The 17699-nt window shown below is 38.4% G+C and overlaps 1 protein-coding gene across 1 annotated transcript in view; it reads left to right on the top strand.

Annotated features, from left to right (window-relative positions):
- The first annotated feature begins 220 nt into the window (after nucleotides 1–220).
- The window catches only part of LOC101946806 (macrophage mannose receptor 1-like), a 55969-nt gene continuing 38490 nt past the window's right edge, over nucleotides 221–17699 (top strand). Inside the window, 8 exon segments of the mRNA XM_024100964.3 lie at nucleotides 221–426; nucleotides 1770–2171; nucleotides 8779–8952; nucleotides 10601–10765; nucleotides 11434–11547; nucleotides 14007–14153; nucleotides 15119–15301; nucleotides 16626–16780. Of these exon segments, the coding sequence (XP_023956732.2) occupies nucleotides 366–426; nucleotides 1770–2171; nucleotides 8779–8952; nucleotides 10601–10765; nucleotides 11434–11547; nucleotides 14007–14153; nucleotides 15119–15301; nucleotides 16626–16780 (1401 nt within the window). The 5' untranslated portion in view covers nucleotides 221–365.

Here is a 17699-nt window from a genome sequence, read left to right as displayed (position 1 = left end):
TGCAGCTTTTGCTCTCTAGAGAGCGGAAGACTTGGCAACCCAACACCTGACCTATTTGTCACACAAACATGTCCCCAGAAAATCTGCACTGAACTGACACCACTTTGCTTATCGCTTGCATTTCTGTGGAAGAAGACTTTAGCCTCAGTAGAAAGCGATTCACATACAAAATCAAAGTTTGCTCTGTGAATTCCTGGCGTTTCAAAATGCCACATGTGACAGGATAGTTCCTTATTTAGAAACTTCCCCTGATCCATCTGCCTTCAGAACTAAGGAGGCCCTACTGTGCGGCTCATTTCATATGAATCTTTTAGTTTGTGATGGGAACTACGGACACATCAGAAGAAAGCAATTAAATATGTGCAATGACTCTCTCACTACTCCTGTGTTTTCTCCCTCTCATCCATGAAACTATTCAGCAGCTGGGTAAGTCCAAGTCCTAGGTCTGTTGTAAATAAGGCTATGAAAGTGCTTCTCTTCTCATACTTTTCCTGGGTCACTTTAACCCCCTTTGATGCAGTCTGCTTATTCTTTATATTTTATTTCTGAAATTATTAATTTGAATGGCTTATAGAAATGGAATAGGGATGCAGCTCTGTGTAGCTGAGATGTGAAAAACAGCATCTTGTCTGCTTAACCTTAAATGCTCACAAATGTTTCCTAGGGAGAGACAAGTTCTGACTGAAGTCACCTCTCATTTACACAAGTGTAATTCCTTTAGCTTCAGTGGAGTTACTTCTGATTGGAACTAGGATGCATAAGAGGAGAATCAAAGACTCAAAATTGGATTTACAATAAAGGAAATGTGTTTGGAACATTATACAGTGTTGCCATGCCTGGAACAGAGGACATTGTCCCCTCAGATTATGAACAGAGCTCTATGTCCACACAATGCCAGCTGGTTCTACTCTGTGGAGCAGGGTAGCGATGGAATTTGACACAATGAGTTTTGACTGTATAAGGAATGTAGGGTTCAGCCTGAAAGATTTGACTAGAAATTGATATTTCTGAAAAATGAAAGTGGAAAGGTTCAGTATGGAGAATTAGAAATACTCTGTAGGAACCTTTCCAAAAAAATAACTGAAATAGGCAATTGGTTGATTTTCAGATTATTAAAAAAGTAAAATCAGACCAGGATAGCACAGTAAATGTCAGAGAGGAGGTTAGATGCTATATAAATAAATGATTGCCAGTAATGCAACAAATTGCACAGCATTACTATTATTTTTTTGTTTTTTACAATAATGACACCAGTGAATGGACAATCAGTGCAATGAAATTTGGCCTTAGGATTTATCAAACTTTAAAATCTGAGTCTCTAAAATGGAGTTGTTGATTTTTATGATATATCATATTTAAAATATATAAATTACCAATGGTGTGTTTCAGGCTGTACAAATGTATAAGACATTACCACAGACGTTAGTCTAGTTCAGGTAAGCACCCTGGCGGGCCGGGCCAGTTTATTTACCTGCTGACGCGGCAGGTTCGGCTGCCCCCACTGGCTGTGGTTTGCCGTCCCGGGCCAATGGGGGCGGCAAGAAGCGGCGCGGGCGAGCGATGTGCTTGCTTCTCTCTGCATGCATGAGTCGCACCTGATTTCTCCTCAGTTATCAGTACTTCAGAAGAAATTACTTTTTTCTGCTTAGGTTTAACAGAACCTATAGTTAAGAGGTAAAAATCATGCTTCTTTCACTAGGAAAAAATCTACTCTTCTGCTTACAAACCCCTCTTGCCAAAAAAATGTGTTTTCTCATGTTGTTTTACAGATAGTGGAATATTTTTAATATATAATGAAGACCACAAGCGCTGTGTACAAGCTCACAGTTCTAGCTCAGTCAGAACTGCCATTTGCAACCAGGACAATGAGTCACAAAAATTCAGGTGGGTCTCTGATCACCAGCTTTTGAGTGTGGCATTGACGCTATGTTTGGGAGTGCCTTCAAAGAAAGACCAGGTTGCAATCACTCTGAATCCTTGCAACAAGACAAGTGAACTTCAACAGTGGGGATGCAGAAATGAAACCCTGTTTTCACTTGAAGGAGATGATTTATTTTTTCATTCTGGCAACCGAGAAGAAGAAAATATCATACTATCCAAGGGAGCAAGTGTAAAGAGCAAATGGAAGATCTATGGAACCACAGATGATTTGTGCTCCTGGGGCTATGAAGGTAAAGATCTGAAAATTAATCCTTTTATTATTTTGCTAATTTCTTTGTGTATTTATTAGAGCATATGGACTCTTATGCATTTGACCCCATAATCCTTGACTCAGTTTTGAATATGGATATATTGCAGAACTGGGCCGTGAGTGAACTGACCTTCCAAGTTGGATAGCTAACTTGAGAAAGGTAATTCTATTAGCTAAGTGTTAATAATGACACAAGGACAACTATGTGATTACACTGTAGATGCAACACATAGGGAATGATGACTGCTACAACATGTAGATGAAATTGGACCTTGATCCAGCAAAACACTTAAGCATTTGATTTGCTGCATTGTTGTCTTAGTGATTGTACCTGCCTTCTTTGACAAAGAAATGTGAAATTACACTGTGTGTAAGTATTGTGTATAGCATCATCATCTTGTTAGTTTATTCAGCTACTCTGCACGAAAAATTACATTCTGCTCACTGGCTTATGTTCACTGCTCCCATCAAGTTTGGTGGCCTCAAAGGAATTTTTCTCCCATTCTCTCACTGATTATGAATCTGGATGGAAAGAATACACTGAAAGATTAATTTATATTTTAAACCAGTTCATATATGGAACAGAAATCCATCTTAAAGAAATATTTTTTAAAATGAAATTAGTGAAAAAAGCAAGTTCCCTCATTTACCTCACAAGTCAGTGCTTCTGGGAGTTTAAATACATCCCTATTCCAGAAAGATCTTGAGCAGGTCTTTAACTCCCATTAATTCAGTGGGACTTAAGCACATACCTGACTTTTTAAGCAAGTGCCTAAGTGCTTTGTTGGCTAGGGATGCTTTTGTGAATCAGCCTCCCTACAGCTCCCTCACTTCCCAGTTTTCTTTTGATAACAATGGGCAGCAAGTGTTGAGAGACCTTGCCTCATGTTGCTATAAAGTTATTTATTTGGGGTCCAATCTTGCAGTCTCTCCTCAGTCACTACACCTACTTGCTATAAGGGGGAGTTTTCTTTCTGTCTGTTAGTTTTAGTACTGCACTCTTTGCCACAGTATCTGAACAGAGTTGGGAGCATAGAAATTACCACACTGGATCGCACCCAAAGTCCATCTAGTCCAGTACTGTGTCTCTGACAGTGAGTAGCAACAAATGCTTAAGAGGAAGGCATAAGAACCCTGTAGCAGGCAGATGCAAGGTGATCTGCCCCATACACTAGGTCTTATCCTGATCTCTAATAGTTAGAGACTGGCTAAACCCATGAAGCATGATGTGTAATATCTCTTCAAAAATGCTTGTATTTAATTATAATTTCTGGATATTCTTGCTACCTATGTAAACATCCAATTTCTTTTTGAATCTTGCGAGGTCCTTGGTCTCAGTGGCTTCCTGTGGCAGTAAGTTCTACAGTCTTTCTATCCATTATGTAAAGAAGTATTTCCTTTTATCAATGTTGAATTTCCCACCTTTTAATTTAATTGAATGTCTCCTTGTTCTCGTGTACGAGACAGGGTGAACAGAAGTTCCTGATTTACTTTCTTTATATCAGTCTTTATTTTATGTACTTTTTCTTATTCATCTCCTTTCTATAGTAAACAATCCCAATCATTTCAATCTCTCTTCATAAAATAATTTTTCCAGGTGCTTGATCATTCTTATTACCCTTCTCTGTACTCTAATTTTGCAATATCCTTTTTGAGAGGGGATGACCAATACTGCAAACAGTATTCCAGAGAAGGCTGCACCATTGGTTTATATAAAGTTATTATATTCTTCACATTATTCTCCCTCCCATTCCCTATGCAGCCTAGCATCTTGTTTGCTTTTTTGATTGCAGCTGCATAGTGAGCCAAGGTTGTCACTGAGCTGTCTACAGAGATGCACAGGTCCCTTTCCTGTTTTGATACAGTTAATTTAGAATCCCGTGAGGTGTACAAGTCACATTTTTGCTTCCAATATGGATAACTTTGTGCATTTATGTATATTGAATTTAATTTGCCTTCAGGGTGCTGTCACAGGGTAACTGACTTTCCGAGAGGGTCAGGCACCTAGCCTACCTAAAACAAGCTCCACTAAGGAGAACGAGCCAACCCAGATCTACCTGTAAGTAGTTAATTGCCTAGATGGCTGGGCTGCAGTTAAATAGCTAAGGAATACCTGGGCCTAATAAAGGGTTAAGAGGGCCCAGTCAGGAAGGTCAGCAGAACAGAAGAAGGTTTCCTGAGGTAAGGAGCTTCTCGGGGAGCTGATTAGAGAGCCCACCAGAAAAGATGGACTTAGGAAAGGTGCTCCTGTAGGGAGCAGACTCTGAGAGGGAAGAGCTGTGGATGCCAAGTGCCTAGGGAGGCCCAGTTTCAGCAAAAGGACCTTACCAGACAGTGGCAGGAGATCCAGATCACTGGGGAACTATGTGACGCTCCAGAGAAGAACTGCAGTGGTTTGACCTCTGCAGAGGCCCTGTGTCCCAAGAAGAAACTATTCCTCAGGTGATGTCAGGAGGCCTGACTCCAGAAGAGGATCATAAATCAAGATCTTGGAAGGAGGAGAAAGATGGATTTGAATGATGCAGACAGGCTAAGATTAACTTTCACTCCCCAGCTAGGACTCTAGGGATGAAGACTTCCTTGCATGTCCTTTTGGCCTTTGACTAAATAAATGAGACACCTCCCGCCCCGGAAGGGACACTGTTCACTCCATAAAGCCTCACTGAACTTACTGATAGCCCATAAGAGGAAACTGAGTCAGGCACACACCCCCGCAGCTTCTCACTGGCCAGCCAGGGAGTATGCAGGGTGATGTCAGTTTTGACACAAGTTAGCTCCAGAGATGAGGGCATGCTACAACAGCTGCTCACTCACCTAGCTTTCTTAGGTGTTTCTAAAGTTTCTCACAGTCCTCTCTGTTCCTGACTAACCTAAATAACTTTGTGCCCTCTGCAAATTTTGCTACATTGCTACACCATTTACAAATCATTAACAAATATAGTATGCAGTACAGGACCTAGTATGCATCCTTGCGACACTGGCCTGTTAACATTTTGCCAGGATAAAAATTGTCTATTTAATCTTACTTTTTGCTTTCTACCTCCTAGCCAGTTTTTGGTCCATGACTATGTTTTGCCTAATAACTGAGGATTAGTTAGCTTCTGTAGTAACCTCTTGTCAAAGGCGGTTTGGAAATCTATATTAGGTATGTCAACTAGTTCTCTTTTATCCACTAGTTTATTGACATGGTCAAAGAATTCTAAGAGATTAATGAACATGCTTTTTCTTTGCAGAAACCATGCTGGTTAAACATTATCAGATCATGATCTTCCAGGTGTTTCATTGTTCCTGTTTTTAATTATAATTTCAACCAATTGGCCAAGTACACATGTAAGACTTACTGGTCTACAATTGAGAAAGTTTAACATTTATAATAAACTTCTTTTTGTTATGGAAAAATGCTTTTCAGTACTTTAATTATATTTGTTTGGGACACACCAATCTTTTCTACCTCAGTAGTAGGTTATTTTAGTTTTACTTTTTCCATTGAGCTGTATACATTTCCCTGTATTTGCTCAGAGTTCATGGTTACTCAACAACTGATGATTAGAGGGTATGCAAAGAAACTAGTCATTTTCACGGACTTCACTTTTTTTCCTTAAGTCAGTATTTTTAACTATTTATATTTCATTCAAATGTAAATGTATTTCTCCAGATTTATATATATAGATATAGATATATAGGCTGTCAAGCGATTAAAATTAATTATGATTAATCGTGCTGTTAAACAATAATAGAATACTATTTATATAAATATTTTGTATGTTTTCCACATTTTCAAATATATTGATTTCAATTACAACACAGAATACAAAGTACGCAGTGCTCACTTTATATTTATTTTTATTATAAATATTTGCACTGTAAAAATAAAATAAATAGTATTTTTCAATTCACTTAATACAAATATTGTAGTGCAATCGCTTTATCATGAAAGTTGAACTTACAAAGGTAAAATTATGTACAAAAAATAAGTGCATTCAAAAATAAAACAATGTAAAACTTTAGAGCCTACAAGTTCACTCAGCCCTACTTCTTGTTCAGCCAATCGCTCAGACAAACAAGTTTGTTTACATTTATAGGAGATAATGTTGCCTTCTTCTTATCAACTGTGTCACCTGAAAGTGAGAACAGGCATTCACATGGCACTGTTGTAGCTGGTGTAGCAAGATATTTACGTGCCAGATGTGCTAAAGATTCATATGTCCATTCATGTTTCAACCACCATTCCAGAGGACATGCGTCCATTCTGATGATGGGTTCTGTTTGATAACAATCCAAAGCAGTGCAGACCAACACATGTTCATTTTCATCATCTGAATCAGACACCACCAGCAGAAGGTTAATTTTTTTTTCTTTTTTTGGTGGTGGTGGTTCGGGTTCTGTAGTTTCCACATCGGAGTGTTGATCTTTTAAGTCTTTTGAAAGCATGCTCCACACCCCATCCCTCTGAGATTTTGGAAGGCACTTCAGATTCTTAAACCTTGGGTTGAGTGCTGTAGCTATCTTTAGAAATCTCACATTGGTACCTTCTTTGCATTTTGTCTCATCTGCAGTGAAAGTATTCTTAAAATGAACAACATGCTGGGTCATCATCTGAGACTGCTATAACATGAAATATATGGCAGAATGTGGGTAAAACACAGAGCAGGAGAGGTACAATTCTCCTTCAAGGAGCTCAGTCACAAATTTAATTAACACATTGTTTTTTTTAATGAGCATCATCAGCATGGAAGCCTGTCCTCTGGAATGGTGGCCTGGAAGGGGAAGAAGGGTCACATGCCCCCCAGATGGCTGGGGGGCACATTCAGCAGGGAACCTCAGCGGTGAAAGGAGCAGAATGTGGGGTTTCCAGGCAGCCCCACACCGGCAGTTCCTCTGGTGTGGCTGTACTGCTGCCAGCCCTTCCACGCAACTGCATCTCCTGTCTGTGGCCTGTACAGCCCCACCAGAGGACAGGGCTCGAGGTGGAGCTGGGGGTGGTACGGACACAGCCACGCCCCCATGTAATGTGGGATGGGAAGGGGACGGGGAGAGCCTGGGGCCCCCGGGCTGGGGGCAGAGAGGAGTCATGTTGGGGTCATGGGGAGGTCACGTACCCCCGCTCTCCCTTTAGCTGGTGCCACCCTCTGGGTGCCTCCCATGAGTTGCACAGTTGTAAATAAGAAGCGGGCAGCATTATCTCCCGTAAATGTAAATAAACTTTTCTTTTAGCGATTGGCTGAACAAGAAGTAGGACTGAGTGGACTTGTAGGATCTAAAGTTTTACATTGTTTTGTTTTTCTGAGTGCAGTTATGTATCAAAAAAATCTACATTTGTAAATTGCACTTTCACAATAGAGATTGCACTATGGTACTTGTATGAGGTGAATTGAAAAATACTATTTCTTTTATCATTTTTACAGTGCAACTATTTGTAATAAAAATAATATAAAGTGAGCACTGTACACTTTGTATTCTGTGTTGTAATTGAAATCAATATATTTGAAAATGTAGAAAAACATAAAAAATATTTAATAAATTTCAATTGGTATTCTATTGTTTAACAGCGCGATTAAAACTGTGATTAATCTTTTTGAGTTAATCATGTGAGCTAACTGCAATTAATGGATGGCCCTAAGATTATATATATATATATATATAGTGATACAGCAGGGCCAAGGAGGAGTGGGAGACGCAATATATAAGCCGTTGGCTAATTAAGGCATGCTTCCCTGTAGATTACGGAAGGTCACTACAGGTTAATTGGAGCACTTGTAGCCAATTAATGCCCTTTCAGGAACCTAATTAAAAAAAAAAACCTGCTTCAGGCAGACAGGGTTAAGCGAGGAAGGAGAGAGAACTGCAGTTTGGAGGTGTGTTGCTGAGAATTGAAAGACCAGAGAACCGGAGGAAATGAGATCCTGTCCCAGCAGAGCAGGGAGACTCCCACCCCCAGTGTCAAGGACCCAGGGGGAAGAGGAGAAGAAACCTATAGGGGTTGAGTGGGGCTGGGGTCAGAGTGAGGAGCAAACCCAGACCCCTTCCCCGTTTCCCTCCTCTACCACCTTCCTGTGCAATGAGCGGGGCTCTTGGTGTCCCAAGACAAGGGGCAAGTGGTGGTGTCCTAGGCTCCCCCGACCCCACCAAGAAAAGTGGGGGACCCACCATACCAACATCGGCTATTTTGTCACAATATATATATGAGAGAAAGAGAGTAATTGTATGAATATAGACAAGTAATTTCTTTGTATACTTCATAAAAATGTAAACACTGATATTGTTTAAAAGAGAGTAGTACATCATGCTCTAGAGTTTTACTGACTTTCTGTAGAAACAGAATTTGTAATAGAAATGTGATTTGTAAATGTTAAGTTGGGAAAGTTTTCATGTCAAGGCTAATACTGTTTTATAAAATGATTAGGCTAATTGAGTCTCAGAACTTGCTGAACTGAATTTTTCAATAGAAGGAAGAAAGAAAATTTGGTAAAGATGACCCTGAATGTGATGCTGTTTGGAAGGCATTCTCCAGCACATTCTATATACCATAGACCCTGCTTACATTAATATATTATTACTTCTGTGTCTCTATTATTTTGTCTCCTTAGATATCTTTACATTGCTAGGAAATGCAAATGGGGCACCCTGCGTATTCCCTTTCAAGTTTAATAGCAAATGGTACAGTGAGTGTACAGATGCTGGCCGGACAGATGGCTGGCTCTGGTGTGGTACAACCGCAGACTTTGATGCAGACCAATTATATGGATTTTGCCCATTAAAATGTAAGTTCTGCATTAATATATTGTTTGCTTACAGCACAGTATTTAACAAACCAACGCTAGCAAAATGTCACTGTCTTGCTAATGTCGAACAGTCTAACAGATAAAACTGCAGCATCTGACTCATTCCCACATCCTGTTCTTCTTTGCAAGGCAGTAATACAAAATGTTGCATATGTGACTAGAAAAGGGTGCAATTTAAAAATAAAAGAGCATGCAGTTCCCTTCACTTAAAGTCTTGTTGAAAAGCAGTATAATAGAATGTACCTCATTTACACCTTATTATATTGTACTAACAGCATGTGCATTGCCCAGTATTGTGTAATCCTGCAATGAGACCCTGTTGTAATGGATATGCACGTGAGAACAGAGTTACAGTTAATGTAGGATGCTTAGTTCTGAATTTGCTGACTCTAAAGAGGTTAATATCTCATGTTGCAATCATCTAGTTTTATGCTTTCTAATGTGTTTTTTTTTAAATAAAACCCTCTATGAAAACCCCTTAGTCCCAACTTGTCTGAACCACTGCAACATTCTCCTTCTTCTACTGTCTTCCCTACATTCAGTCACTCAATATTGCTGCTGCTAAAATTCTTCCTCTGTTATGGCTCTGCCTACATCAGTCTTTCTCCAAATCCCTTCACTGACTTACTCTTGACTTTAACATGAACAACAAGTTTCTTCTCCTCACTTTCTCATCCACCACCTTACATCTCAGCTCTCACTGTCTCTGTTCTTCCTTAGATTCTCTTCCATTGTTGTGCCTTCTTCCATGATGTCTCTCATCCTTAAACCTCACTCCCTCTCCTGTGGATTCAAAATGCTTTTCTATCATGATTTAGATTCCTGATTAAGACACACTTCTTCAAGTCCCTAGAGAGGGCACTACAAACATCCAGCATAAAGGAATCCCCTCCATCTGCATTTGAGCAAACTGTTTCCAAAGTTTGCGATCCACAGCCAACTCTATCATCAAGCCCTTTTTTCAACTCTTTTTTTGGATTGGCTTTGTTTACCATTCAATAGCTGACTTATTTCTTCTTTTGTATTTTATGAACACTCAGATTTACAGCAACCCAAAAAAGCAAAAGAATCCAAAAGAGGAGTAAATCTATGCCTCAGTGACATTATAATGGTCAGTCTACTACAGGAGGAAGCATACCAGATGTTCTTTAACCCCATAAAGTGTATGAATCTAGAAACTATTTAAAGCTCAGTTCAGTTCTTGGGCCTGCTCACACAGCTTCCATTGCTCTCTGTGGTGGCTGTGTGCATAATTCCATCAAGAGAAGAATTGAGCCCTACAGACCTTTGCATAGATTTGTACTCAGCAGATTCCGTTGATAATATTCCGTGTAAATATGGCACTTTCTGTCCAGTTAGTTATATTGCAGTCCGTAGTCTGAAGTAAACCCTACTAACCAAGTGTCCTCCACTCCACCGGTGGCAATAATTGCCAGTTTCACATAATTGCTGGTGTGCTGGCATTATTATCTTGTCTTCTTGGCCTTCCTGAAATGTTCCCAGATTTCCTGTGCACTGGCACAAGGACGTTTTATAAAAATATCAGACTCCATTTGACTCCATAACTAATTTTACCTGGTTAGTCATCACTACTAGTAATCAGACTGTGTCTTTCATTTCTCTGCAGGTAAAGACACCATCAGATTTTGGAAGACAGATCCTTCAACAGGCACCCACTACCAGATAAACTCCCAATCAGCTCTAACATGGCACCAAGCAAGGAAAAGCTGCCAGCAGCAGAATGCAGAATTATTAAGTATCACACAGATGCATGAGCAAATGTATCTCAGAGGTAAAGTAACAAACCACTAGAAAGCCCTGGCTTGCATTCAGGGAATACTAGGCATAGAATTACAGCTACCTCCTCTGATAGTCTTTTTGGAGTGGTGGGATGGAGGGAATTTGATTCATTTTTAGTGTTTAATGCTACTTTCGAGAGTTTGTTAGTCTCTAAGGTGCCACAAGTACTCCTGGTTTTTTTTTGCGGATACAGACTAACACGGCTGCTACTCTGAAACCTATATAAAGGTGGTTAGCCTCGGATGAATGGATGTATGTGCTGATGGTTCCCATAATGTCAAGAAATTTGGTATTTTAGGCTATTTTAGGAATCGTTGTCAGTGAACAGAAGAGCAGTTTTTAACCTCCAGGTTGGAGCAGGATAATAATGAAATTGACCATTTGTTAATGTGTTTTACGTATAGCTTCAAGGCTGAGTTTACTCTATAGAATTTTGCTCATGTTCACTTTGCAATTGCTGCCATAAATAAAGGCTTTATTTCTCATACTGACTTAAGAAATGCAACTTCTTGTCAAAATCTCAGCATGAAATGTTAATTAACTTCTTATTAGCCTGTCTGAGATGTCTGCAGCATATACATGAATAATCTACAAAGTATAATTTTTACTGACTGGTCCTGTCCAAAAATGTAATAGTGCAGCATGTAATTTCTTGTTTAGGGTTAACTGAAAGTATGGGTTCTGCTCTCTGGACTGGACTTAACAGGCTGGATTTAAAGAGTGGATGGCAATGGATTGGAGGCAGTCCTTTCAGATATTTGAACTGGGCGCCAGGTAGGTATAAATCTGTTGAATATTTAAAACCAGAATTCTGTTTTCATATCACCACAATGGATCTCAGCTAGGGCTGCCAAGCAATTAAAAAACATTACTCACGATTAATCGCATGATTAAACAATAATAGCATATCATTTATTTAAATATTTTTGGATGTTTTCCACATTTTCAAATATATTGATTTCAATTACAACACAGAATACAAAATGTACAGTGCTCACTTTATTTTTATTACAAATATTTGCACTATAAAAAACAGAAGAAATTGTATTTTTCAACTCACCTAATACAAGTACTGTAGTGCAATTTCTTTATCATGAAAGTTGAACTTACAAATGTAGAATTATGTAAAAAACAAAAAACCTGCCTTCAAAAACAAAACAAAATGTAAAACTTTAGAGCTTACAACTCCACTCAATCCTACTTCTTGTTCAGCCAACTGCTCAGACAAACAAGTTTGTTTACATTTGCAGAAGATGATAATGCTGCCTGCTTCTTGTTTACAATGTCACCTCACAAAGGGAGAACAGGCATTTGCATGGCACTGTTTTAGCCGGCATCACAAAATATTTACATGCCAGATGTGCTAAAGATTCATGTCCCTTGATGCTTCAACAACCATTCCAGAGGACGTGTGTCCATGCTGATGGCAGGTTCTGCTCAATAATGATCCAAAGCAGTGTGGAGCGACTCATGGTCATTTTCATCATCTGAGTCAGATGCCACCAGCAGAAAGTTGATTGTCTTTTTTGGTGGTTCGGGTTCTGTAGTTTCTGCATCAGAGTGTTGCTCTTTCAAGACTTCTGAAAACATGCTCCACACCTCGTCCCTCTCAGATTTTGGAAGGCAGTTTGGATTCTTAAACCTTGGGTCGTGTGCTGTTGCCAGGGCCGGCTCCAGGCACCAGCGAAGGAAGCAGCTTGCCTGGGGCAGCCAATAGAAAGGGGCGGCACTCGGTCTGTTGTTGGGGCAGTACGTCTGGATCCGCGGCGGCAATTTGGTGGTGGGTCTTTCAGTGCCTCGCTTCCTCTTCGGCAGCACTTCGGCGGCAGCTCAATCGCTCCGCTCAATCGGGCTTTTCGTTTATTTTTATTTTTCTTCACCGCTTGGGGCAGCCAAAAAGCTGGAGCCAGCCCTGGCTGTAGCTATCTTTAGACATTTCATATTGGTATCTTTTTTGCATTTTGTCAAATCTGAAGTGATTCACGTTGTCCTGGAGAACCAGAACAGAAATACAAAAGGCCCTCAGATCTAGGGGGTTTTGTCTAATGTGCACCCCCTCTCTCTCCGCAAGAAAGCACCATTCACTGGAGCGGAGTCCATCTCTTCAGGAAGGCACAAGAGGCACATGATGCTCAAAGAGTAACTTTGGCATTAGACAGCCCCCAGTGAGAGACTGGGGGGAAGGGGAACTTTGAACTGATGATGATAATTAATAATAACCTATAAGATAATAGCCTGTGCATACAGAGATAGATATAGATATTTGTTTTTATTTAGATGGTTACGTGTGGTTAAATACCCTTGGTAGAAAGTTATAGTGTGCATGTGTATCCAAATAATTATTTTTTTATATATATACGCTTAATATATTTAATGTTATTGTAAATAGGTGGAATCCAGTTCCATTCTGGTTTGAGTAAAATACCTGTTATGTTTTGTTTTTGTATTTTTTGACAATCCGTTATATTACTTTGTCTACTATTAAATAACCTTTTATCACAGTGTAACCCCCCCCTACCCCCCCACACATGCTTTCCGGGTCTCACCTGCTGAATACATTATACCACCAGTGTGACAGACAATTGCTAAATCTTGGTCAGTGGTTTTGGGACACGGTAATCCATGTATGTATTTCAAATTATAACACAATAACTCTATTCTGAGAGGTCAGTTTACACATGCATAATTTTTACTGTGAACAAAAGCGTGTTCAAGAATCTATAGACGACTACAATATTCCAGTACTATAGATATTGAGTTAAATTCTGTCCTGAGATTACATGGATATAAGTAAGGGCAGGATCTGGCTCATTAACTATACTTCTAAGCAGTTGTATCAGCATCTATTTCGGCTCCTCTTGTAAAATATCAGTTATAAAACATTCAGAAATGTACGTGTGCGCCAACCACATTTTTTATCATAAAAATAGATTTGCCTATAAATTCAGTATTTCTTGTTTTTCTGTCTTGTATTATGATGGGATTTTTAAGGTCAAAAGGATGATGGAACTGAATGAACCTCGAGTTCAGATGCTTTTCCCGTTCCTTAAACATGAATACTACATATAGATATTTCTAAGACTGCAAATCTGAGTTTGGATTGAAACTGGGGAAACAATGAGAATTTCCTGGTTAACATTCATCCAGGAATGAGCTCCCCAGTCATATTTATAACTCAGAATCGTGCTTGACATACAGGGAGAGTCTCTCTTTTTGTGTCTTTTTTTTCAAAGGAAGTCCCTCTCCAGAGTCTGGAAAAATCTGTGCATCTTTAAATCCTGGAAGAAATGCTAAATGGGAAAACTGGGAATGTGATCGGAAACTTGGCTACATTTGTAAAAGGGGAACCACCAGTTTAGATTCTTTCACTCTCCCCTCGGGTAAGTCAGTCAATAAAAATAAAGTTTGTTGATCTGTGCTGTAGCATCCCAGGCTGCAAAGGTGAGCAGATACAAAGATAAAATGCATTTTATCTATATGAAATTATGAACTATTTTCAAAGGGTAGGAATTCTTGTCCTAACGTACACATACACTCTTCTGTTTTGTTGGTTTTCATTTTGCAACCACTCTGCCCTTTACCCTGTTTAAACATTGTGGGCTGGATCTTATAACCCACTGGCACAGTAGTAAGTAAAGATGGGGGAGGAGAAAAGGAACTTAAATTCCACCTTTTCCACAGCATTTCTGCCAGTCAAATGCTTCACTGAAATATTTACAATAGTGAACATAAGAAGGGGAGAAGACAGTTGAAACAAAGTGAATCGTTTGTTCTTAAAGGGGAAGAAAGTAAGAAGTGAAAAAGCAAAGGAAGAAAACAGTAACACATCACAGAGGTGGTGCACAAGTTATTTTAAGGGAACAGGGTTTTTCCTTGTAATTTTTCCCTATATCCATATCTGGGAAGTTCAGCTAGTCCCATATATGGTCTGATGTTTCTTAGTGAAAGCATCTATTCAAAAAATACTCAATCCAAGTCATTCAGCGTTAGATTACAACAATTTCTGATGTTCAGTTAACTGAGAATCAGTTATGAAATAATACAGAAAAAGATGTCAATACCTACACAATACTTAGCTGTAATATATGAAAATCTTACATCTGACATTGAAAATAGTAGCTATATTCAAATGTGTACATCTTACAAATTGTAAAATGTCCTCTTTTTCAAGTGTTTTGAAATGTTCATATTTTTAATCTCATTTGACTATACTGATATTTTCTATAGCAGATTCTGCATGAAATATTAGACCTGACCTTCAAACTTTTATACAGAATGAAAGCAAATACAGCCAGTTTCATTTACTTTGTTTTTTTAATTATGCTGATACATTGTTTAATTTTAGATGATTTGGGTCCTATTAAATGCCCAGATGGATGGATGTCATACGCAGGTCACTGTTACATGATTCACAGGGAGCCCAAAATATGGAAAGAAGCCTTGACTTCTTGTAGAAAGGAGGATGGTGATCTGGCCAGTATCCACAACATTGAAGAGCACAGCTTTATAGTGTCTCAGCTTGGGTTCAGTGAGTATTTTCACAGGGCAGTAATTTGCCTGTGTTCATATTTATAATGTTCCACTTGGATGGTTTATATTGTTTAAACTAAAATGTCTGTAGCCAAAGAACATAGATCAGAGTTCACTTGACATATGGAGGGGATAGATTTTATTTGATAAATGATGAAAAATAAAGTACAGTTGTACAATATGGAATTTTATATATATATATATTTTAAAGCTCAAAATTGTAATTGAAACTTCCTTTCAAGGTGAACAAAACATTTAATTTGAACTGAAACAAAATTCTTTTGACTTTTTGATTTGCTGAAAATTAATTTTTTTTTACCTGAAATGATTTTTTCCTCAATTTTTCAAAATTATCAATGAACTGAAAAATCTATTATTTACCTACCTATTATGAAAGGGTGGATTCTACTGTGAATAGCTATGTGAGGTATTTATTTTTACCCATTTGTCTTGTTTGTTTGTCTTTGAAGAGATGTGGCATAAGGTGAGTAGGGTACATACATTTTGCTAAAAAGTTTTAAAGGTAGAGTAGGGTGAATAGCAGATTGTTTTGATCATTGGCAATTCTGAAAATTTGGAAGGAAAAATTTAGTTTGGAATCGGACTGATTTTTTTTTTTTTAATTTTCAGAGAATCAAAAAGTTGAAGAAAAATAATTTTGGATTGAATGAAACATTTCATTTCAGAAAAATGTTTCATTTCAATTTTAATCACTTAACTATTTTTGAATTTCTAAAATTAAAGAGAATTTTTTTTAACAAAGTCTTTCAAATCAAAGTAAAACATTTTGTTTTGAAAATGTCAAAAATAAATGGGGTTATTTAGTTATTTTTTACCTTAAATGAGCAATTCAGTGAAATTTGACAAATTCACAAAAACATTGGTCACTAAATCTCACTTTTTTTGGGTGAAAAAAAAAATGATTGGCAAGAGAATTTCACCCAGCCCTGCTTAAAGTGTTGGTTAAAAGTATGAGTAACTTTTGTTTTTTTCTTGGTAGGTGGCTATAGTGTATGAGAACAGGAAGTATGATTTTTGAAGAGTTAAAGTAAAGTTTTGCTTGCATTATTTTATTCTAAATATACTAGCAATGTGTTTTGGACAAAGTCTAGAACCATGCTATTGTAACAAATAAGACCCCCAGTTATTTGTCTAACTGTTGTTGTTAAGAGGAGCAACCAAGGTTTTTGATAAAGCAGCAAGAATTCACTTCTTTGTGCTACATCTTTAAATTCTTGAGCACAACTTCCTCATTCCAAAATCAACATGAAACTTTATCCTATAGACGGATTGTTAACACACTAACTGCTTTTATGTTTTAGAGCCAACAGATGAGCTGTGGATTGGACTGAATGACTTTAAGGTTCAAATGTTTTTTGAATGGAGTGATGGGACTCCTGTGACATACACCAAATGGCAACATGGAGAACCAACCAGAACAAACAGGCAAGAAGACTGTGTAGTTGTGAAGGGCCAGGTAACATAATCCAATCAATATTAACACAGTTAACATGGAAGGTAACTTCCCAATATACATCTGGTTTTGACCCCCAATTTCACCACCTAGCCAGGGCTAGACTAAAGAGTAGGTTCTACAGGCCCATGTTGAGGCCTAGAGTCACAGGATGAGATTAGAGTGATGAAGAATCCACCACATAGTACCTAAGTTGTTTCAATGGCTGGTTACAACTAACCATTCAATGGTTAGTAAGATGCTAAGAATTTGCATCTTATTTCTAGTAAAAATATATTCTAGCGTCAGCTTCAGCCATTGTTATGCTTTTGCCTGCTAAATTAGAGAGCTCTCTGCTACCAGAAATTGATTGTTACCTCTTAACCTTTTCTTGGATAAACTAAATACACTAAGGTTTGCTTTATTTTTGGTGAGGAGTGGTGCCTTTCATTAGTTTGTGGTGAATTATGTAATTATTAGCTGTGATTTATCATTCATAAGCATATACTATTTAGAGTGGTGAAGGAAGTGGCTGCCTACTTGTTAAGTGGTATTTCATGCAGATAGCACATTTCACCAGTGCTTTGAGATCTGCAGGTTGCCAAAGAGCCTATAGGTGGAATTTAAGGTGCTGGTATGGTCAATAAAGACCTATTTGATTTGAGCCCTGCCCACTTGAAAGATTCTCTCTCTTTTCATGTTAAACTGAGATGCTTGTGACTTTTGGAGACATTCAAGCTAGTACACATTGTCTGTGATGAGTCCTTGACTGACTTCCTTCACTGCCCCCTTGGACTGACAAACCAGATTTGTTGTATTACAAAGTGATCTCCAAGGCTTGCTTATTTACTGGGGGGTAGGTGGGAAGTGGGGCAGGCATTTGGTAGAGACATGTCAATGGATTTTGTATGAATTAAAATTGAATTAGTTTAACATCTTTGCT

This window comes from Chrysemys picta, chromosome 2 (assembly GCF_011386835.1).
Source record: "Chrysemys picta bellii isolate R12L10 chromosome 2, ASM1138683v2, whole genome shotgun sequence".
NCBI lineage: Eukaryota > Metazoa > Chordata > Testudines > Emydidae > Chrysemys > Chrysemys picta.
Note: the sequence above shows the minus strand (reverse complement) of the source record. Positions and strands in the feature narration are given on the sequence as shown.